We start from the raw sequence: 23,783 nt of genomic DNA, 5'->3' as shown, positions 1-23,783 counted from the left end.
TAGGGATATTTCTATATGTCATGTTATTTGACATGATTGTACCTGTAACTTGAATTACTTATATATTGCTATTTAAATTTTTAGATTGTAGAACCACATACATTCCCCATGATCATCATTAGTCATTACTCCAGTAAAGTTTAAGAAGAAGACAGAACTGTGTCTGACTGGATTCTTGGGTTCTAACCAACAAAAAAGCTGCTACTACTGTATCTAAAAATGAACTCTAAACATGTATAAAGCATAACCATGTAAAAAGCAATACAAAGAGCATTTTCTTTGTTGTTATTCTAGATAAAATGAGCTAATAATAATAATTATTATTATTATTATTTATTTTTTTATATTTTTTAAAGAATAAGTATAGTCAGATGAGATGAACGAGTAGTAACTTCACCTGAGTTGCTGCTGCAGAGTAAATCAGAATGACTCTCTTTTCATTAGTTCAGCCAGAACACAGTGAAGCTGAACTGCTCGTTTAGTGTTATTGATAAATGTGGGTGGGCCATTACGAGAAACCATTCTTAACAATAACTTTGAACCAGTTTTTCCATTAGATGAATCCATGGCATGCTGTGTGTTTACTTGACTTTTAATGCTTTTACTTCCTTGACTTTTTAAAATCTAATTGTGTGCAAACCTTTACTGTCCATCTAGTAGTTAAATTTTATAGTTATTTTGTCATCTGACAACAGTCTGCTGTAATAAAGCATACTGTTTTACAATTATTTTTTATTTGAACATATTTTTTTTTTTTTTTTTTTTTACAAAAAAAGCAAATAATACTGTACAAGCACACACATTTAGACACCATCCATGCATTACAGTGTATCTTTAGATCATCTTCAACCAACTCACCTATAGAGATGTCTTTTGACTGTGGGGGAAACCGGAACACCGAAAGAAAACCCACAAGAACACAGAGAGAACATGCAAACTAAAATTACATGTGAATGTTCAAATAATAATTAGCATAGAAGCAGTAGTTTACTGCCTATACTGTGAGAATAGTATGGTAAATTACATATCCACATGTAAATTGTAAGTCATTGTAGACTGGCAACTTTTTGTTTAAAACAATTTTTTCTATATTTCATACTGTATATGGTGAGTAAATGAAGTCACAAGACAAAAAAGGGGTTTGTTTCACACAGAACTGAAAATTCTGTAAGCTGTAAGTTGGCTTGTGTGTTGAAAATTCTACTCTCACCTCACTTGTTCCAAACCTGTTTGTCTTTCTTTCTTCTGTTGAACACAAAAGAAGATAATCTGAAGAAAGCTGAAAACTTGTAATCAATGATATCTATAGTGTTTGTTTATCCTACTATGGAATTAAAAGGTTACAGCTCTCTTCAAAATATCTTATTTTGTGTTCAACAGAAGAAAGAAATTCACTTCCAATTATAATTTTTTTTACCTGTTCAAACTGCTTATTTAAAATGAGCTGAAACAACACAGTTGTTGAGACTTGCATTTTAAAACTTAAACATGATTTCAAAAGTTCACACTTCGCTGATTATAAAGCATGTTGGGCATGCTGTTCCAGGAGAGAGCCCTGATCTCATAATAGAGCTGCACGTTTTCTGCACGTCTCGGTAACCTTAAAAAATCTGTCTATGAAAACAGCCCTGCTGATTGCATTGGCATCGTTAAAGAGAGTTGGGGATATGGAGGCATTCTTGGTCAGCGAATCGTGCCTGAAATTTCCCGGCTATGTGCCCAAGGTTTCTACCGCTGCATTTCAAGATCAGGTGGTGAACCTAAAACCTCTGCCTTCAGAAGAGGCAGACCCAGCTTATTTCTTGCTTTGTCCCAATCGTGCTTTGTGCCTTTACGTGGAACGAACACAAAACTTAAGATCTTGTGAACAGCTCTTTATCTGTTATGGTGATCGGCAGAAGGGAAGTGCCATATCAAAACAGAGGTTGGCCCACTGGATAGTTGGTGCCACCGCCCTCGCTTGTCAATGCCAGGATGAGTCACTGTAGAACACTAGAAGTGTTGCCTCCTTCTGGCGTTAGCACGTGATGCCTCTCTCACAGATATCTGCAGTGCTGTGGGTTGGGTGACACCTAACACATTTGTGTAACTTTATAATCTTCGAGTAGAGCCTGTTTCCTCTCGATTATTGGGTAACCCTAGTCAATCGTGTGAAAATTAAGCTTGGTGGCAAAAACGCTTGCAGTGCACAAACAATGTCCATAAAGTCACAGATGATATTAGTGTGGAGGAAACTGACTGGCCTGCACAAAGTCCTGACCTTAACCCAACTGAACATGAGAACAGGCACTGTGAGGCCTTCTCATTCAACATAAGAACTTGACCTAACAAAAGTGCTTCCAGACCACTGGTCAACAATTCCCACAAACACATTCATAAACCATGTTTAAAGAGTTGAAGCTCTTTTAAATTACCTTAGATTCAACCTTATTTTTATTTATTTCCACAGAGCTTGTCAAAGCAGCTTACACATTACACATGTACAAAGAAACAAAAAGCAGTTTAGCTATAACCAGGAGTGCAATAGCTGCAAGTGCAGGATATATAGTGTTGAAAATAATTATTAAACACGTCACCATTTTTCTTAGAAGTCATATTGCTAAAGGTGCTTTTGATTTGAAATGTTCACTAAATGTTGGTAACAACACATGCAACGAAACTAATAAGAAAACTAAGAAAGAAAATCTAGCTGTGGAATGGCCCAGTCAATCACCTGATTTGAATCCAAAAGAAAATTTAAAATGCAGACCAGGGCTTCGCCCAAAATTGCTTAATACTCAGTAGGTACAGCATTTGAATTTAAACATGCTACTCGGTCATTAAAAAAACTATGTTCTATAAAGTATGAATGGAACTCGGATGTACTACATCAGCCATTTTGTAATCATCATGTGACCTATCTGCGTCAGCTGCGTCACTTAACTCCTATTCATGAATTCTCTCGTGGTGCATCGTAGGATCGTGTAGTGTCCATTCAGTGCGCACTTCAGAATCTTGGCAAAAGTAGTAGATCATCCGGGTGCTTCTCACGTACTATTTTGCAAATTCTATAAATTCAGACATTGTACTCGGCTTGCATACTGTGTTTAGCACACTATAGTATGGAAGTATGCAATTTCGGACGCAACCCAGATTTAAAAGGGTCCTTTAGAAATTATTTTTTTTTGAGAAAAATGGTGACATGTTCAATTCTTATTTCCTCCACTGTGTGTGTTTTACGTGCAATTATAAAAATCTATGGATACTGTTTACAGATGGATGTAGTATGCAGATAATATACAGTAATGACACAAATCTGACAAACCCAATTTAACAGATAGTTTTCGTTGACATTGGGGGTGAGCTATCACAAATATTTCAGCCCAAAACAGAATAAAATCACTATATATTTATTAAGATATTCATGTTTTTACATTTTACAGAACAAAACAAAAGGAGAATTAAGACCCTCACTTGAAGAGAGTAGAATTAGGATTGTTCATGGCCCTTGGCTTCAATCCCAAGGCAAACTGACAGCTGTCAGCAAACAAACTTCTTCAAAAATCTGCTTGTTCAGCTTCACATTCACACTAGATCGGAAAATCCAGCATAACAACAGGGAATCATCCAGATCCTGACATGTGCCTTGATCAGCAGGATCGTCCTTTCTGCTGAAACACTGCAAATAAAGGGGAGACTGTGATGCACTTGCAAACTCTAAGCAGCAAAACAGTTTTATTATAAGCCAGCTTGAACTACAGTAGCACTATTATCTGTTTAAATAGCATTTAATCATGGACCCCTAAAGAAATAAAGAAATGATTAGTATTTAGGTCAGTATAGCTTTTGTTTTGTGGCTCTGTGCAAACAAAAAGCTCACATCAGACCTGTTCTGTGAGACTATTTTACAGTAAATGCATTGATGCGTACTTCCTGGTAAAAAAAGTACAGAGTTACACAAGTACTTTACGCAAGTCAACAAGTTTAACAATAGACTCTTGGTCATACCATGTTATTACCCATCTGTTAAATCAAAGTCATAGAAGTTTTCATTCAAATATTAAAAAAATGTGCATGAAATATGAAGTTTATAGCATAATATAATAACTTAGAAATATAGCAAATGTTTTCCCAGAGATGGGTTGCAGCTGGAAGGGCATCCGCTGCGTAAAATCATGCTAGATAAGTTGGCGGTTCATTCCGCAGTGGCGACCCCGGATTAATAAAGGGACAAAGCCGAAAAGAAAATGAATAAATGAATAAAAAATATAGCAAATGTATTAATGTACTCCTAAGTGGAACGGCAACCATGTGCAAATGCACGGATGAACAATGTTCAACAAGACCAACCACAATGCAGACTGAAAATATTAGTAACGCATCGCTGCAAGCTCCAAGGTAGATTTCCAGTCATGTCTTTCTTTGAAAACAAAATAAAAAACTAAACAAAACAGTACACCTAATGGCCTATTACACGTAGCACATTTAACAATACATCAGAGATCTAGAATGTACGGAATGAAGATCACATGACTTACTTGAAAATGAAGCATTACAGACTTTTCCTGTTCAACTGGGAGCACAGAGGTGTTGTGTCAACCGGAAACATGAGGATCGCATGTTTAACCATGAGACAGGAAAATGCTTTGGCTTGTTTTAACTGAAAAACAAACAAACAAACAAACCCAAAACATAAAATAAAAAGACTTTTTTACTCAAAAGGTGGCATTTTTCTCCCTATGCCACTTCTTCACACAAACCTTTAGTTGTGTTATACTAGTTGCTGGAGTCCATTATGTCAGTAGTAATGATGCTTTTAATTATGTTTGCATTAATTAACAATTAACTTATGTTCAATAACATAAGATATATTAATCGTAGTTCAAACTAGTTCCACAAAAAAAAAAAAAAAAAGTCAGGTTTCATGTGTCACATTAGTTGATGAGCTTTCATTAACAAGAAATAACATGAAAACATTAATGAAGCAAAAGAATGTAAAGATGTTTATAATGTTAATCATGGTTCAAAACTGTTAAACATTAAGGTGCATCATTTCCAACAGATAATAACATAAAATCAGCATATCAGAATGATTTTGGAAGGACTGTGCAACATTGACGATAACTTTAACAACACAAATATATGAATAGAATTTAAAACTTATACTAATGTAAATGTTTTTATTGAACTGACCAAATTATCCCAATTGGTCCAAAAAATGCAACCTTGTTGAATATTACAGGTTTTATGAATAATACATGGTCTGCACATTTACCAACAATATCTAGTTAAAATCATTTTGATAACTGGTGTAAAATACGTGAAGTGAAACCTCACCTTACCGGTTTTTGCCTCATATGGCGTGAGAGTCAATGGCATTCAAGTGATTCACACTAACACTGTGCTTCAGCTGGTGATTGACTCAGCAATCAGTTATCATAACCAATATCATCATAACAAATATTCAAAAACTACTACAGAAACACAAATGTATTCTACATTACATCATATAGCTCAGGTCAGAATAAAAAAACCTAGAGACATCCCTGGTCACCACTCCATCCTCAATCCTTGATGGATGAGGACCATCAAGCCACAGACTGCGCTCTGCATTACAGATGAATTCACTAACACAGCTCTCTGGCAACCAGATGTCCAGTCACTCCTGGAGAAAAAGTCTTCATAAATGTCTGATCCACTATCATTTGTGGCTCTCTGGGGACGATCCAAAGCTTTATAGTTATAACACGGATCTGCACTGATGTTGTTGAAAGCAACTGTTCAAAATAAAAAAAAAAAGGTTATAGTTCTTCATTGAGACATGATCATTATAACTGTTTCTGAAGCACCCAATTATCATTTTTATATGTGTCATGTGTCACTAAGAACTTGACTTAGTCTCTATACCACTTGTCTTGCAGAGGAAGCGCACCAGCGACTGCACTTTCTGAGAAGGTTAAGAAAAGCTCACCTTAGCCCATCAATCCTCACAACTTTTTACAGAGGAGCTGTTAAGAGTGTCCCACAATTGGCATCTCCTTTTGGTATGGGAACAGCAGTGTATCAGATAAGAACATCAAGAAGATAATAAAGTGAGCTGAAAGGTCAGTTGGAGTCAAAATTACATCTATTGAGGAACTTTACCAACAACGTTTCTCTTGGGCAAATAGCATTTTAAGGGATCCAACGTAATATTTTAATAGATTTTTTTTTTTTCAAAACACAAGCACATTCAGATTAAAGTGCAATCCAATGGCTTAATTAGGATAATTAGGCAAGTCATTGTATAACAGTAGTTTCTTCTGCAGACAATCGAAAAATATATTGCTTAAGGGGGCTAATGATATTGACCTTAAAATAGGTTTCAAAATATTTAAACCTGCTTTTATTCTAGCCAAAATAAAGCATATAAGCCTTTCTCCAGAAGAAAAAATATTAAAGGAAATAAAGTGAAAAATTCCTTGCTCTGTTAAACATATAAAAAATTATCACAAGAGGGTGAATAATTTTAACTTCAACTGTAATTGTTTTGAATAATTGTGATTACATTTTAGCCAAAATAATCATAATTATGACTTTTCCCCATAATCGAGCAGCCCTAAAAAGTACATATCTCTATTTCTCTAATATATGTAGAAAAATGCAACAAAAGAGCTTTGACCAATAAATACTTCACCATTTTTGTGTGATTTGCATAATCTCATTATTTATTGCTTTATTGTACATAGACTTACAGAATCAGGCCAATCTGATAGATACAATTTTGTAAATGTAAAAATCTTTTAATTAACTGATCATTTTCTTGATAAACACCCAAAAGTCCTATATAAAAAGTATGTAATGGTGTGGAATTAGTGCAACATTCATTAAGAAAGAGATAAAAAGTTTAGATTAAACATGTAAAGTTCCTTAGTGGAAATATTCTACAAGAATATCAGCAAACACAACAGAGAAATAAGCAATACAGTAAGAGAAACACTCAGATACGGAGCTCTGGCTAGCACTTGGCGTGGCACCAGCAAATCTGTGAAAAGATATAACACAGCAGTCATATAATGATATATTTATATTATATTTAAGCTAATATTTAATTTAATACCACTAAGTTGTAAGTTTTGACTCCTTGTATCATTGACACTGTATTCATGATTAATCTACAACACTGTACCTAATTTGATATTGCTTAATTCAAATAAACTTTATCTTGTTTTATAAGTCACCTTTGTCATTTTCAGACCACGTAAATGGACCCAGTGATATGTGAGCACTGTCATGAATATCCGCAGATCTTTCTTCTCTCCTGTGGTGTTCAGAGTCACAGTTCTAAATACAACAACAAAAACAAAGACAGACAAGTTGTGTGAGTTGGGTATTATTACAGAGATAACTCAAACAAGATGTCAAGGTTTTGCTGATCGGCGAGGTTTCATCAACCCCTACTGGTAGACTTTGAAACAAACAAACAAACAAACAAAAACATACAACTGAAAGGTTAACAGCACGCTTTAATGAATGAATATGTGTGTTTCATTCAGGGTCAACATCAACATGGGCATATGGCAAAAAGTACACCAAAATGAACAAAAAGCTCTACCAATATAAGATAAGAAAGCAAAAATGGCCATGTACAATTAAACAAAGCTTATATGTCTTTATGAATGTTGCAAAGGGATTTGTGGCTTTATATTTAATTTACACTTTATGATCAAGTTTTTCTCGTGCTCTTAGAATGGTCTGTGTCAGTGGCATTAAGACACCACTCAAAAAGCTGCTGTCTTGTAGACTTTGTGCTAAATCTAGTTACTTAGTCCACACACTTACAAACTCTCATGAATACATAAAAAACAACTAAAGGCATAAAAAGATTTATTTAACACTTTATTAACATGCCTGCTCTAGATCAACATCTTGGACTAATACAAAAACATTTTTAGTTTAGTTTCTGCTCTGTCAATTTGTTGTGTTAGAGATAGCAAGGGATATTTGCTTATAACTCCATTTCCGAATAATATTAGTTTCAGGGTTAACTCCCTTCTCTTTTAGTTGCAGCTGAATGAACGAGGACACATGTAACTTGGCCCAAACATTTATCACTCTCCGTGTGGTGCAACAAAATCAATCACCAAAAAGGGAACATCGCTGAAAACAGTCTCATTGCGAAAAAAAATGCTCCTCTTTTCTGCGTCTCCCTTACACATACACACCAAACTGCAGCCCCTGCACACATGCTAAACAACAACTTGGGCTGTTTGTAATCTAATATGTTTATTTGTTATTATCAGCGTGTTGCTTGCCATGTGTTGATGATGTAAGATTGTATTTAGTTTGATCGGAATATTCATATAGATTATAACGAGCGCGCGATGATCTGACAGCTTTCACAGATCAACGGGGGAAAGCCTACTAGGTGCGCCGGTCACTGAATCCAGCACAGGCGCTCTCAACCGCACATTTTGTCTTTATATTATCCTTTGCATTTGTCATAAAGTCATCTGAGCTCAATAATCAGGTGTTGAATCAAAATCTGACTCCGATGGCAAATCTGTGCCCGCAGTTGAGTGAAACTCACAGCGGTCTATCATAAATTCCCACGATTGACAGCAAGAGCGAACACAGAAGCGTTGTCTGATTGACAAGCTGCAGCTACATGTGTTCAAAAGAATCTAAAACGTCAAAAAGGATAAATTTATGCTGTGTTTTCGAAAGTAATGCAATCTGTATTTAGCCTTTCGCTTGTACGGTGGCCTTGAACTGTCAAAACACCTCTAAAAAAGGCTTTTTTAGGCATGACATATTTGCACATATGTACATTACTGTAATCCATTTTATTCAAGAACATTTGAGCTGGCTTCAGTCCTTAGCTCTTTCATTTTCATTTTATTTAAAATATATTTAACTTGCTTGTTAATTTAATCCCATTTTGCTATTTAACCTATTATTTTTATGCAACAGTCAAGTTGCATGTGAATTTGCTATGAAGAAAAGGAAATAATGAACTTTTTGCATGCTGATTTATGTGAAATCTGGAATATAGCTCTATAATATCACCTTGCAATTTTGAAATTATAGCTTTTGTGCTTCGAGTATAGACTATTCAGTTCATAAAAGCAGTTCAATCTTTTATGAAGTTAGCTGTATAAAAATATAACATTTTAAAATATCTATAATTACCGGCCTATATATATATCAGCTATCAGCCTCCAAGTCTGAAGAATTATCGGTTATCTGTATTGTCCAAAAAAATCCATATCGGTGCATCCCTCGTTTACAGTATTCTGATTGACTAGTATTCTGGTTTGATTGAAGTATTCTGGTACATTTGGGCTTTTAACGTAAAAAGTCGACAACATAAACAAAATTAAACAAGTAATCATGTAAAAAAATTACTCATTAAATGAAAAAAAATGTCTTGTTAATCAATACCAGGCACATTCACTAAAACAGTTCATAACTTAAACTCACCACTGAGCAGTGATTGTCTGTCAGAAGGCAAAGGTGAATAGCGCAGTGCAGGTAAACCTTTGTGGAGTTTGCAGTGAAGATAAACATCTCAAATGAGAAACGGCTGACCGTGGAATTGCCATTCTCCACCAGCTCCACTGTATCGTCATTTGGATTGGGACACCTGAGCATTTTACAACAGAATTGGATAGACAAAGTAAAGATTAGGTTTTTCTGTTTTAAGTTTAAATGATGATGACTATTATATAATCAGTAGTTAAACTCAAGTCATTCTAGATGTAACTAATGGTATTCCATCCTTTGACTCGTCAGTGTGAAAAAGAAATAAAAACTTTAACAGTAACACTTTACAATAACAGTGCATGAATTACGATGTACTATGTAAACTAAATGTTACTTTGTTATAAAATAGATGAATTAATTACATATTTGTTGATTAATGTACTGTAGAACTCTGGTTTTAGCTAAATGAAACAAACATGAACACATGACCTATTAATGTATCCTTATGTCATCACTTTACTTAGAGGGGCGCATCATGAACTTCTATGTTAATGTGCCCCTCCAAGTAAAGTGATGATTAATTAACAAATGTGTACCAACAAGTAACTAAGGTAGCCATTATTCACACAAAGTTAGTTTTTACATTATGTTTATTTCAAAATGAATGTTTAAATTTACATTTTAGAACATCTTTATTCATATACTGCGAAATGTTACCACATTAACTCGCCTGTCAACAATGAGGTCCCAGCGGACAGAATCGTGAGGATCGTTCACAGGTGTAGCCCAGCATGTGTCGATCACTGAGGCAAACTGATTGTCGTCAACTCCATCAACGCGAATCTCCACAAAAATGCGTTTGCTCACCTCCGCAGCCACGCTACCAGCGAAGGGGTGCATGAATTCTGCATCCTGGTATGGAATCATTCGGACCCGATATGTACCTTGACCAACAGGAAGGGTCTTATGCACAGTGCTGTTGGCGATAAAACACAAGATGTACGCAAGCTACAAATTAGGACAATCCTGAAGATTAATATGTGAAATAATAAATCACACTCCAATAAAATACTGGGTTGAGACAGTCTGGATTAATAATCATTTAAAATCAGTCTTGATTGAGAAAGTGGATTTTGACACCATTTTGCCAGTCTATGTTTATCAACATAAACATATAATTAGCCAATCACATTAGAGCAACTTAATATGTACGCATGCAGACGGGGTCCATGGTCAAGATGATCTACTGAAGGTCAAATGAAGCATCAGAATGAAGAGTAATAAAGTAACTTTAAAATATGTTAAGTTTTTATCTTTTTGCAAAAAAAAAAAAAAAAAAATGGAAATTTAGTTGCTTTTGCATCAAGTTATTAGAGCAACTGACTGTGGTATTAGTAAACTAGTAACCAATAGTAAACAAGGCAAGCTTAATGGAGATGACTGATTAGTCAAGTGGTTGTTATGTTCGAGTTTATTCTGCAAATGCATTTCCATAACACAGAGTAGAGAATTTCATAAATTGCTAATCTGCAGTTTTGGTGGAGGATGCATGGCATTTGTTTACTGACACTTTTGATTAATCAGCAATAAGGTAGGAAGATTTCAAATATTATAGAATAGGGGATTGTCTTTGAAGTAGTGGTTAGTAATAAAACATGTTGGGATGAAAGACATCAGTGGATTCACCAAATTAGTGGTTAGTTTTTGTGGAATCCCGTTGAATAGATTGTGTTTTTTTTATGGTATACTAGTAACGATACAGATATAAATAACTGTATTTGAAAAATGTACCTACTCCACCTAGAGTTGTTACTCAGTTGACGGGTATGTAAGAGGCTTTGATTTCATATTTATAGAGTTTACAGAGATTGGTCCAAAAAACAACAACAAAAATCCAGTGAGGTCTGCAGAAGAGCATTTCTGAACCGGTAACACACAAAACCTTGATAAGAATAAACTGCAGCAACAAAACAGCACAACTGTGACACTTTTGTCAGCTGAGAACAGTTAACCGAAGCTACAGTTTATAGGTTCACCAGCATCGGACAACATCAGATTGGGAAAAGGTTGTATGTGTGTGATGATTTTTAAAATTTGCTTAAACATTTATGATGGTAACGGAGTTGTTTTAACCCTTAAGTGAATGTGTCCCACCTCTCAAGAGGGTTGATGTCCATGGAGAGTGTTTGTGTTTGCAAATAAACACAGCTGAAAGAAAGCTTCAGGGCTTTTGCTCTGCTAACGAGAAGCCCAGTTGTGTTTGGTTCTCCCACAATAAAGTTCTCATAGATGATGTGCGTGCCATTGGCCTGTAGGGACATGTTAATTGAACATTTGTAACTGCAGAGACTTTATAATGAATTATGAAAAGAATTGAAAAGCATTTGTTGTTAAGTTCTATTATCCATTATGAATCCTACCGTTAGACTTGTGCCACAGACATGTTCATTGTTGTCAAAGTAAAACTCCACTTGGCCATCTCGGACTTTTCCTCTGCAGTTGTGGTTATTAAGATGCAAGATGTCAGAAGGAAAACCAGCATCAAAGAGCTGACAGCGAGACAGAGATATGGAGCCATGGCTGTTTTCACAGGTTTCAGTAAAGTCTGAGAGAAAACGCATCAAAAAGAATATCAGCGGTGACCAGAAACGAAAAATTTAACCTAGAGTGTATATGTACTGTATTTGAAATGTTTTTGTGGAATGAGTCTGACCAAAGGAGTCTGCTGCTGAAGGATGAGATCTGTGATGGTTCTTCTTGCAGGAACAGCCATAAACACCATGTTTCTTTTCACAATGTTCATTCTCAGTGCAGTTAAACTCAGAACAGTGATCTTCTTCAGCTAAAGAAGGAACAAAATGATGAATGACAAACTTTTACAAATTTTTTTTATAGATTGTTAATTGCCAAATCGGAATAAATGCCTATATAAGCAAAAACAACTGTTTTTTTTTTTTTCTATTGCGTGATAACTTAAGCCAACCACTTTTTAGAAAAATCATATCAAAACCAAAAGCATTTGAAAATACCTTCAGGAAGGTTTGATCTAGTGGTGGTCAGGTATGTGGTGCTATCATCTGTAAAGAATAAACAGAAATTATACTTGTGTTTCATTAAACACAACATCTGACAAAGTGTGTGTGTATATATATATATATATATATATATATATATATATATATATATATATATATATACTTTTATACTATGATAAAACAAATATTGTAGACTACATATACTACAAACTAACAACTGGACGTGAAAAAAAAACTATATATATATATATATATATATATATATATATATATATATATATATATATATATATATATATATATATATATATATATATATATATATACATATATACATTTAGTTACTAGTTGTGAGTATAACTGTAAAATACTTGAGTTTAAAATGAAAATATTTGAAGAACCAGGAAGATGGTTTTGACTTTATAAGGCATCATAGGCATGAAGAGTTCATCCTATGCTTGTTTGTCTTAGTTTGTTTTCTAAGTTCACTGTTGTAGCCATTTCTTTCTTTTATTAATATTATTATGTTTGGATTAAATAGGTTGATTGTATTATTATTAAGCCTATATTTAATAATTACTGTATTCAAGTTTGAGTATTTGCTCTTTTTATACTATTCATGTTGGAGTATTTACTTCATTGTTTTTGATTTTGTGAATGAAGAATTTTATTCTTTCGAAATCAGGATTTTAGGCACCAGGTAGTAGGTGGGGCAGCAAGGGAAGAGGAAACAATTTTCAGACCATGAGTTTGTATGTGGGGATGGGTGTTACTGATGAGCAATGGATCTATTTTACTTATTTGATGGCACAAGATGTGATAAAAAAAAAAAATTATAAGAAAAGGTTTCAGACCAGACTCACGTGTCATTGTTTACCCTTACTAAAATAGCGGTAAAAATGCAATCGTCTGATTGTGAATCACTTAATTTCTGTTATTATGGGGTGTGTACTTTAGCTTTGCTCCTGGCTTTTATAAGTGGTTGTATTAATAGTGTAGTGTACATAATAGGAATAGATGGTTCCAGTAGCACAATAACTAAAAATAAATAAGGAAAAATCTTAACATTGAATAAATTATGATTCAATGTGTTTTATTCCTCAAATTGTATAAAATACCTGAGGGAAGGCTTGTGGTGGTGGTGGTCATGTCTGTTGTGCTCTCTTCTGAAAAGCAAAAAAAGTAAATATTTTTACCATGTTACTTTTCAAATCTGAATACACAATACACGCCTATATTAGGCAACAGTAATTGTCCTCTTTTATATATATATATATATATATATATATATATATATATATATATATATATATATATATATATATATATATATATATATATATATATATATATATATTATTTTTTTATATATATTGTGTTGTAAACATTTGAGACAAATCATAAGTATATGAAAATACCTGCAGGAAGGTTTTCTGTAGTGGTGGTCAGGTATGTGGTGCTATCATCTGTAAAGAATAAAACTAAATTTACTTATGTTTCATTAAACAGAACCTCTGACTGACATGCTTACAGAGTGCACTACAAGTTATTTACGTTGTGTCTATTTTGTCTCCAGAAAAGGAATTCATAACATTATATCCTTGCCACTTAAAGGCAAACATTTTCATAAACATGATGCAAATTAGAAAAGTTGGTATAAAGCATTTAATAGATGTGTACTTACCAAAGCAGCCACGGTGTCCTTTTCTGACTGTACACTCCATATTTGCTGAGCAGAAGTAAGCAGAGCATCGCATATCATTTGGAGCAAAACACTGACAGACTTGGGAACATTCTAGATCCCAGAACTGCTCGCCAACCTATGAAATCAAATCACAAAATCATAACTTCACATTTGCAGTATACAGGATTTAAGTTTATTTGAGGAGTTGTTTTAGGAGTAATGAATTAAATAATATTGAAAATCCTAATATTTAGGATATAACTTTGTCAAAAAGTTTGTATTAATACTCACGTTAATGTAGAATCCATCATACGAGCAGCCGCATCGCTCCACTGATACACACTGTCCTCCACTTCTCACCAATCCATCATTACAGAAACATCCCTCTGAGCATGTGTGATCACAGCTAGCATCAATGCTGCTGGCACATGTATGACCACAGTCTGTTCCGCACAACTCATAGTGACTGTTATTTGAGCAGGCCATGGCTGTGAATATACCAAGCATGCTTTAAAATCAAGCATATCATAAATATAATCAATTTGTTCACAAAATAAAATAAATAGCAAACAATGGTCTTGCTCACCACAGGATGCACTTTCTCTCCATGGGTAGATGACAGCATTGTTTGCCTGACAGGCACTGGCGTAGGTTTGAATTGAGCGACACAGGACATTATTACGGTTTCCAGAAAGACACACATCAAACACACAGTCATCATAGTAGGCTTGAGGGTCTACAGAAACATGGCAGAAGCTAAATGGGCCTTCACTGGACCTGATGATTTCACACAGTGAACGGGCAGTTGTCTGATCTTGGCACAATGGGCAATTGTTTCCACAGCCATCATTGCATGGTAGCTCATCTTCAATCTTCCAACTTGCCCCAAACTGGTCTGCTGAACGCACCAGATCACCTGAAGGAGTCATGAAGTCATCGCTGCTCTGGCCGTTAAAGTTTCCACACAGGCCACATGTAACACCGCTGTACTCTGCTGGTATGATGATGTTCAGTGTCCAGGAGCCTCCATAACTCACAACAAAGCCAAAGTCAGTAGATACATATATGTACTGTCCGCTGGAGTAGACAGATAAACCACCAGAATCAAGCAGAATGGGGAGGTTTCTGGTCTCTCCATCAACCTGATTGAACAGAGAATAATGTCAATAAAACAGCTTTAAATAAGGCACTAAACTACTAAGTTCATTTCTGGACATGGGCTAGAAAGTAAAAACAGAGTAAAATTGCTCTAAAGCAGGGGTGCCCAATCTTGTTCCTAGAGATCTACCTTTCTGCAGAGTTCAGCTGCAACCTTGAAAAAATGCACCTGTTATTATTAACCAAGTGCTCAGTTGTTTTTGATCAGGAATGGAGCTAAACTCTCCAGGAACAGGTTTGGGCACTCCTGCTCTAAAGTATTGTATGTTACAGATCAGTTATTCTCAACCATGTTCATGGAGAACGACCAGTTCTGCACATTTTCCAACACATTTAGATCATTGGCGCATTAGTACAGAGCCTGCAAGACCTGAAATGGGCTTGATGGACAAAGTAGACATGCAAAACATGCAGTGCTGGTTGTCCTCCAGAAATGTGGTTGAGAACCATGTCTGATTAACTTTTTCTCTTCACTTTTTGGCTACTCAAAAACATTTGATTACCTCAACAGCAGAATGACCACTCATATCTTGTGACATGTGCACCAAATGCCCAGAGACGTTGACAAAAACTTCCACTGTAATTGCCACTGTGAGTCCATGCCATGGTTCATTCCTAGCATCCACCTGGAAATGCGGAAGACCGATAGTGTCATTACATACTGTGGCTAGCACATAGCGGCATGTGCCCTGGAAGTCAAAGAAAGTTCCATCAAAAGACTTGTAATGAGGGTCTCCCGAAGCAGAGCAAAGTGCTTGTGGACGAGGATGGCAGCCATATTCGCCATCCAACACATGGCAGACTTCCTCTTCCCTGCAAGATGATGGTGTGCAGTGGACATTTCCTGTAGTTCCATCACAAGTACAATAGAGCTGGCACTCTTCACCATGCCAGAATCTCTGTCCAGCCTGATAATACTTCCCAGAGTAGTGACAACCACAACCCAATGGAGGCACACAGTGATCTCCATTCAACACATTTCCATCATTACACTGACATCCCTCCTGGCACTGCAAGCTGCACTGGAATGGAAATGAGAGGCTGGGGCATGATGCAGGGCAGGAGGTGCCACATACTTCATAATGGGTATTTTCTGGACAGGTGGGTTCTGGAATAAAAAAAACAATGAAAATGTCGGAAAACATTAACATTGTAGTTCCATAAAATGAAAGTTTTAGGTTCACACATCCAAAACAAGATGCTTACCACAGTTGGTGACATTTCTCCAGTCTTCTACCGCAACTCCATTCTGTTGGCAAAGCAGTGTGTAACCTCGCAGAGCCTCACATAGAGCCTCTTTGGCACCTTGTGTTTGCTCCAGCAACTGAACACAATCAGCAATTCGCTGTTGAGGATTAAATGTTCTGCTGCACTCAGCGAATGGTCCATCAAGCAAAGCCATGATACCACACTGTTGACTGAACTGGCTCCTGCTCTGAAACTGTCCTGGCTCCCAGCTGTCAAATGGGTCCTCACAGTGGGCTGATAGGGATCCATCACGCCAACTGCCCGCAAACAGTTGAGTGTCATTTAAAAGGACGCCATCTGGTGTGTAAAACTCATCAGCAATATCTCCATTCAAGTTTCCACAAAGGCCTCCAAGTGTGCCATTGTAGGTGCTTGGCGCAGTGATTCGGACAATGTGTGGCCAGTCGGCTCTCACTGTCACCCCAAAGTTTGTTTCCAAAACAAAACCCCTCACACTGCTGTGATAGATGCGGATTTGACCAGAGCCAACGCTGACAGGCAAACCAACCATCTGTCCATCCACCTGAAGAGACAAAGAGGAGACTTTTTTTATGTTGCAAACAGATTGAAACAATGTAACAATGCTCTAGTTCTAAATAAAAGATTCACACATCAATATGTTGCAATACCTTTACATTGCTTCCCTCTCCCATTTCAATGGAGACCTGGATTCCTCCTGCCTCGAACTTCAGAAATCTGGAAAAGTCTTGAAGACCTCGGGGTACTTTCTCCACAGTCAATACAAAGTGAGGCAGAGAGGATGGCCCCATTACTCTAGCTAGGGTCAGTCCACATGCTCCAGCATATCTGAAAATTTGTCCATCAAAGGTGTGATATGACCCTAGATCTTCAACTGAGCAGGTAGCATAACCAATTGGTCTGCAGCCTCTGACACCATTATGGACCTCACACACCTCTCCTGGACCACACTGATACTGATAGCAGATCATTGACATGCGGCTGCACACACATTGTCTCCCACAGTCACCGTCCAACACTACCGATTGTCCTTCAGCGTAATAAAAACCCTCAAACGTACAACCACAGTTTGCTTCAGGCACGCACACTCCAGCACTTAGAATATACCCATGATCACAGATACAACTTTCCTGATTTGGCAAGGGGCAGTTCATTGGGGCAGATGGATTACTGCATGTTGCTGGGCAGCCTGTTCCCTGAGGCTCAAAATGACTGTGTTCAGGGCACTGAATTTCTGGAAATGGAGGAAGAAAAAAAGAACATGCATTAATTCCTGTAATATTCCAATGTAAACAAATATCCAATTTGATCTACTCAAATCATTCATCTCATCAAGAGGCCTACCACAAAATCCTTGCTGCCTCCACTGCCCAAGGTGTACACCCTGCTGTTGGCACTGAGTGGCATACACATTCAGAGCCTGGCACAAAATTGGCTGGTACCCTTCTCCCAAACAAAGGTCATAGACACAGTTCTCCATGTACGTCTGTGGGGCAAGAATAGACTGGCAAGCGGCAAATGGACCAGCAACATCTCCAAGGATTCCACAGTGGTTTGTGTCACTGTAACGATTTGTTTCATCAGTGGTGCAAACGGCACAAGCCAGACCTGTGCACCTGACATTGTGGCACTCAGGGTCTGTGTCACTATCTACTTTCCAACTGTTGGCAAAGTCCACATCTGAGCTCAAGATCTCCCCACTGGGTGAATGGAAGTCATCATCAGATTGCAGGTTATAGTTTCCACACAGACCACAGGTGGTATTCTGATAGTCATATGGTACAGATATCCTGACATAGCTGAATGCATCATATGTAACAAGCAGACCAAAGTCTGTGCTGATGAGCAAAGAAAAACCTGACTGATAGACTTGGATGGAGCCATTGCGTAGGGAGAATGGTGTTGCTGCAAAGCTTCCATTAACCTGAATAATGTTAGAAAAACAGTGAATTAGAAAATTGATAAAAGAGAGCAATTGAGAGAGAATTAAAATAAATGCTTATACTGACCCTTGCTTCATAGTTGTGACCTCTGACCAGTTCAATTACTTCATCATAGACAAACACTCTAACCATCCGTGTCCAAGACACATGCGTGCTACCCCTATGCTCATTTTTGCCTTCAATGCGATAATATGGCAATCCAATACCGCAAGCCTAAACAAAGATTAAAGGATTATTGGCAGATCCACAGCTATTACACAATAAACAGAAAGCCACTATAGAGCAGATGTAGCCAATCATGCTTCTGAGGGTTCAATTAGACCCTCATCAAACACACCTGACTCAGCCAATCAAAATATTAATGGCTTCTATAAAACCATAGACAGGTATGTTGAAGCAGGGTTGGAGGTGTTATTTTCAGAATGGCTCTCTTAAAGCTTTGCAACACCAACCATGGAGAAAGACTAACCTCTGATAGAACGTATGTGCAGGTCCCTTGAAAGTGAAAAACCTGATTGTCAAAGGTGTAGTAGTGAGGATCACCAGAGACGGTACATGTTTGCCGTGGAATGTTCTGGCAGGAGTATTGGAAGGCAGCTGGACGACAGGCTTGGGAATAACTACATGGCTCCGGGCTACACTGAAGACCACTGTTGGTACAAATGCATTTCTGCTGGCAGGTGGCATCACTCCAGAAAGAGTCTCCAAGCTGCACTGCACTACCTAAAAAAATTACAGTTCACAAGGCTTTAAACTTGAAATTACTGGATGATTAATAAATAAATACATTTTTTATTAAGATTTCTTAGCTCCCCTTTAAGTTACAGCAATTTAAAAATAACAAATAATTTATTTAATCTAGGACAGAAGTGTCCAATCCTTCTCTTAACGCACATCATTCTGCAGGTGCTAATTCCAAAGATCCCCAACATGAATACCTGCCAGTTTCCAGCGACATAGAAGATATTGTATAGCTGGTTCACGTGTGTTTTAGCAGGGGTAATAAAGTATGAAGGACATTGGCCCTCCAGGACAAAATGTAGACCCCCCCACCCCCTAGTCTAGGAGCACAGCAGGCTAGAAAAAGGGCAAAAAACATACCATTAAACTGACAACCACGTGATCCATGATCTGTTCTGAAGGCCCATCTGCCTGGCACATTGACATTGCTGCTGTATGTCAAGTTTGTGATGTTATTTGAGAAAGATCCAGGAATTGAGAAATGGTATTTAGAGTTGATGGTGTCATAACCAGCCTGTAATAAATTATAATAAAACTATTTAAGTATTTTATTTACAAAGTCTTATAACTATCTTTATTTAAGTTTCCATGTTAGTCACACCTGTATCGTACGTTGAGTTGGAGCAATCGTTCCATAATTCATCAATACAAATGTGAAATGGCCATCTGAAATCAAGACCACTTGGAAAGATGTTTCCTGTAAAACACAATTATAAATGTGCTGGTCAATACCAGTTAAAACAGTTCTTGTCGCTAATTTCAAGAATTATAGAATATGTAACAATTATTCTTTCTTTGGTTCATTCATTTCGATTTCTCTAATAGTTTATCAATCAAGGACAGGAATCGAGTCAGGATTTTTACCGTTCCTGATAGAGGAAAATATGCAACCCTGTCCCATGTTGCTACGAAGACCCAAGTAGCAGAGAAGCTCAGATCAGGGAAGTATTGGTTAATGTCTTGTGTGGCCTCTGTGAGCACACTGCCGTTAATGTACTGACGGTATGTAACCACACCATTCCCACGATTATCCAAATCTGTCCAGAATGGAGCAATGAGGTCTTGACTACCATAACCTGGGAACCTGTATGGAGTATAGCTGTAAAACTGCCCATTAAAAGTCAAGTCTCCATTGTTGTTGACCTGAAACAGATTAACATGACTTATAATGTACAGCTTCTTTAAAAGCAAGATTTAGTCACAGTTATTAAAAAATATTTATAGGCTACAAGACTGTTAAAGAATTGATAAACAATACATAATCAAAACCATTACAATGTTTTATATGTTTTGAGAATTCAGACATCAACACATTGTTGAAAACATGTTTGAATGAACAAGATTGCTTGTATACTGACTTACATATATTTGACTATATCTTTGTCCAAAAAAAATGAACTGTTGCAGAAGGTAGATCACAGACGAACCCCCATCATCAGAAGGAACATTCACTGTGTCTCCATCACCAAATGGATAAAACACAGCTGTGGAAATGTGGAAATTTTTTATCAAAGTAAAACCTTCTAAGCAATTTGTATGTGTGTATGCATGTATTTATTTAATAATTGTTTGCCTTTTCAATAAATATTCTAAAAATTTCAAATGGTTTCCAAAATACCTGGAGGGATTGGTCTGGTGGTGGTCATGTTAATGGTGCTCTGCCCTGAAAAGAAAGAGTTAAAAAAAAGTTAGATTTTTAACATGACAGGCAAATGCTTGAATCCCTACAGGTCACAAAAATTATTGTCTGTTTTTCTAGCACCCTTACATTGAGAAATAAACAAAAAGTCCTGAAAATATATTTAAAGTCTCAAACCAAGCTAACCACGTAATACAAATCTATACAACAACAATCATTCAATCAATTAAAAAGTGTTTATGTGTGCTCACAATGTTATTAATGATGAAATGAACATTTTAATTAATGACAATCATGAAACGTTATATAATTCCACTGCCATCATGAGCTGATTATGTCAAAAGAACAATTGCAGATGTCAGTTTTATACAATCCATGCAAATAAACATAATATTTTGCATAAATGTATAGGCCCTTAAGGTAACATTTTGCCATCTGTCAAATATTTAAAAATGTTTAAAAAGAAAATCTACATTAAAAAATATATGTATATACCTGAGGGGTGACTTGATCTGGTTGTGGTTATGTATGTCGTACTCTCTTCTGTAAAGAGAAATTACATGAAAGGCTTGTTTTACAATAATGCAGGGCAAGTCTGATATTTCTAGTAAGTGCAATATTAATAGTAAAACTTTTTATGAGTGGATAACTGCTGCACTAACAAAAACATAACATTTAGAGTATTTGTATTTTAAGCAACCCATTTTGCTGGTAAAAGTCTGGGAGAGAAGTTTTGAGAAACATTACAGTATAGAAATAAACTGACCGTAACAGCCACGTTGTCCATTTCTGACCGTACATTCCATAGTCGGTGGGCAGAAGTAAGCAGAGCAACGCAGATCATTAGGAGCAAAACACTGACAGACTTGTGAACATTCTAGATTCCAGAACCGCTCACCAACCTATAAAATCATATCACAAAACAATTAACAAAGATTAGAGAACAGAAGATGATAGCACTTAGAAGGAGTTGTTACAAAAGTGATACTCTACATACCAGACTCCGCTTTTTAATATTTTGTGAAATCTAATGGAACTTTATCAAACCACAAAATTAGTCCTCACATTAATGTAGAATCCATCATACGAGCAGCCGCATTGCTCCACCGATACACACTGTCCTCCACTCCTGACCAATCCATCATTACAGAAACATCCCTCTGAGCATGTGTGATCACAGCTAGCATCAATGCTGCTGGCACATGTATGACCACAGTCTGTTCCGCACAACTCATAGTGACTGTTATTTGAGCAGGCCATGGCTGGGAATGTAGCAAAAATGTTTAAATATCAAGCATGCCATAAATATGTACCATTGTTCACAATATAAGCTACTGTATATAGCAGACAATGATCTCGCTCACCACAGGATGCACTTTCTCTCCATGAGTAGATAACAGCATTGTTAGCCTGACAGGCACTGGCGTAGGTTTGAATCGAGCGACACAGGACATTATTACGGTTTCCAGACAGACACACATCAAACACACAGTTGTCATAGTAGGCTTGAGGGTCTACAGAAACATGGCAGAAGCTAAATGGGCCTTCACTGGACCTGATGATTTCACACAGTGAACGGGCAGTTGTCTGATCTTGGCACAACGGGCAATTGTTTCCACAGCCATCATTGCATGACAGGCCATCTTCAACCTTCCAACTTGCCCCAAACTGGTCTGCTGAGCGCACCAGATCACCTGAAGGAGTCATGAAGTCATCGCTGCTCTGGCCGTTAAAGTTTCCACACAGGCCACATGTAACATTGCTGTACTCTGCTGGTATGATGATGTTCAGTGTCCAGGAGCCTCCATAACTCACAATGAATCCAAAGTCAGTAGATACATATATGTACTGTCCGCTGGAGTAGACAGATACACGACCAGAATCAAGCAGAATGGGGAGGTTTCTGGTCTCTCCATCAATCTGATTGAAGAGAGAATAATTTGACGAATATCTTAAATTCAAGTAGGTAATTTCCCACCTGACAAAATGCAGTTAGGCAAGAAAGAAATATTAGGGTAAAAGGTACTGTATGTTGAATATCATGACCTCATTGCAATTATACAAGGCTGCCAATAAAAATAGTAATTTATTTTTTCACTAAGCAATGTTTGATTACTTTCCCAGAGATGGGTTGTGGCTGGAAGGACATCCGCTGCGTAAAAACTTGCTGGATAAGTTGGCGGTTCATTCTGCTGTGGCGACCCCGGATTAATAAAGGGACTAAGCTGACAAGAAAATGAATGAATGAATGAATGAATGTTTGATTACCTCAACAGCAGAATGACCATTCATATCCTGTGACATGTGCACCAAATGCCCAGAGACGTTGACAAAAACTTCCACTGTAATTGCAACTGTGAGTCCATGCCATGGTTCATTCCTTGCATCCACCTGGAAATGCGGAAGGTTGGTAGTGTCATTACATACTGTGGCTAGCACATAGCGGCATGTGCCCTGGAAATCAAAGAAAGTTCCATCAAAAGACTTGTAATGAGGGTCTCCGGAAGCAGAGCAACGGGCTTGTGGACGAGGATGGCAGCCATATTCGCCATCCAACACTTGGCAGACTTCCTCTTCACTGCAAGATGATGGTGTGCACTGGACATTTCCAGTAATTCCATCACAAACACAGGAGAACTGGCACTCTTCACCATGCCAGAATCTCTGTCCAGCCTGATAATACTTCCCAGAGTAGTGACAACCACAACCCATGGGGGGCACACAGTGATCTCCATTCAACACATTTCCGTCATTACACTGACATCCCTCCTGGCACTGCAAGCTGCACTGGAATGGGAATGAGAGGCTGGGGCAGGATGCAGGGCAGGAGGTGCCACATACTTCATAATGGCTATTTTCTGGACAGGTGGGTTCTGGAATTAAAAAAGCATAAAGACAATGTCAGAAAACAT

At 37.1% G+C, this 23,783-nt stretch overlaps 2 protein-coding genes across 4 annotated transcripts in view; both read right to left on the bottom strand.

Annotated features, from left to right (window-relative positions):
- The window catches only part of si:ch73-181m17.1, a 50,735-nt gene extending 50,270 nt beyond the window's left edge, over positions 1–465 (bottom strand). For both annotated transcript variants that reach the window (XM_021480405.3, XM_068224822.2), the window contains exon 1: positions 398–465. The gene's annotated coding sequence lies outside the window, so the exon portion shown is untranslated. The remainder of the gene's footprint in view (positions 1–397) is intronic.
- Positions 466–6,657: 6,192 nt separating this feature from the next.
- Positions 6,658–23,783, bottom strand: part of si:ch211-39f2.3 — a 97,095-nt gene continuing 79,969 nt past the window's right edge. For both annotated transcript variants that reach the window (XM_009306880.5, XM_017358564.4), the window contains exons 34-62: positions 23,140–23,744; positions 22,236–22,791; positions 21,937–22,133; positions 21,638–21,773; positions 21,367–21,414; positions 20,851–20,895; positions 20,595–20,716; positions 20,097–20,375; positions 19,834–19,929; positions 19,593–19,746; positions 18,961–19,214; positions 18,558–18,704; positions 17,893–18,472; positions 17,199–17,782; positions 16,528–17,092; positions 15,825–16,429; positions 14,750–15,305; positions 14,455–14,651; positions 14,164–14,299; positions 13,898–13,945; positions 13,598–13,645; positions 12,474–12,521; positions 12,158–12,286; positions 11,865–12,049; positions 11,599–11,753; positions 10,175–10,420; positions 9,442–9,604; positions 7,200–7,302; positions 6,658–7,003 (exon numbers count right to left, since the gene is read on the bottom strand). In XM_009306880.5, the coding sequence (XP_009305155.1) occupies positions 6,903–7,003; positions 7,200–7,302; positions 9,442–9,604; positions 10,175–10,420; positions 11,599–11,753; positions 11,865–12,049; positions 12,158–12,286; positions 12,474–12,521; positions 13,598–13,645; positions 13,898–13,945; positions 14,164–14,299; positions 14,455–14,651; positions 14,750–15,305; positions 15,825–16,429; positions 16,528–17,092; positions 17,199–17,782; positions 17,893–18,472; positions 18,558–18,704; positions 18,961–19,214; positions 19,593–19,746; positions 19,834–19,929; positions 20,097–20,375; positions 20,595–20,716; positions 20,851–20,895; positions 21,367–21,414; positions 21,638–21,773; positions 21,937–22,133; positions 22,236–22,791; positions 23,140–23,744 (7,088 nt within the window). In that variant the 3' untranslated portion in view covers positions 6,658–6,902. The remainder of the gene's footprint in view (positions 7,004–7,199; positions 7,303–9,441; positions 9,605–10,174; positions 10,421–11,598; positions 11,754–11,864; positions 12,050–12,157; positions 12,287–12,473; positions 12,522–13,597; positions 13,646–13,897; positions 13,946–14,163; positions 14,300–14,454; positions 14,652–14,749; positions 15,306–15,824; positions 16,430–16,527; positions 17,093–17,198; positions 17,783–17,892; positions 18,473–18,557; positions 18,705–18,960; positions 19,215–19,592; positions 19,747–19,833; positions 19,930–20,096; positions 20,376–20,594; positions 20,717–20,850; positions 20,896–21,366; positions 21,415–21,637; positions 21,774–21,936; positions 22,134–22,235; positions 22,792–23,139; positions 23,745–23,783) is intronic.

Source organism: Danio rerio, chromosome 12 (genome assembly GCF_049306965.1).
Source record: "Danio rerio strain Tuebingen ecotype United States chromosome 12, GRCz12tu, whole genome shotgun sequence".
Lineage (NCBI taxonomy): Eukaryota > Metazoa > Chordata > Actinopteri > Cypriniformes > Danionidae > Danio > Danio rerio.
The sequence above is the reverse complement of the archived record's forward strand: the minus strand, read 5'-3'. Positions and strand labels throughout refer to the sequence as shown.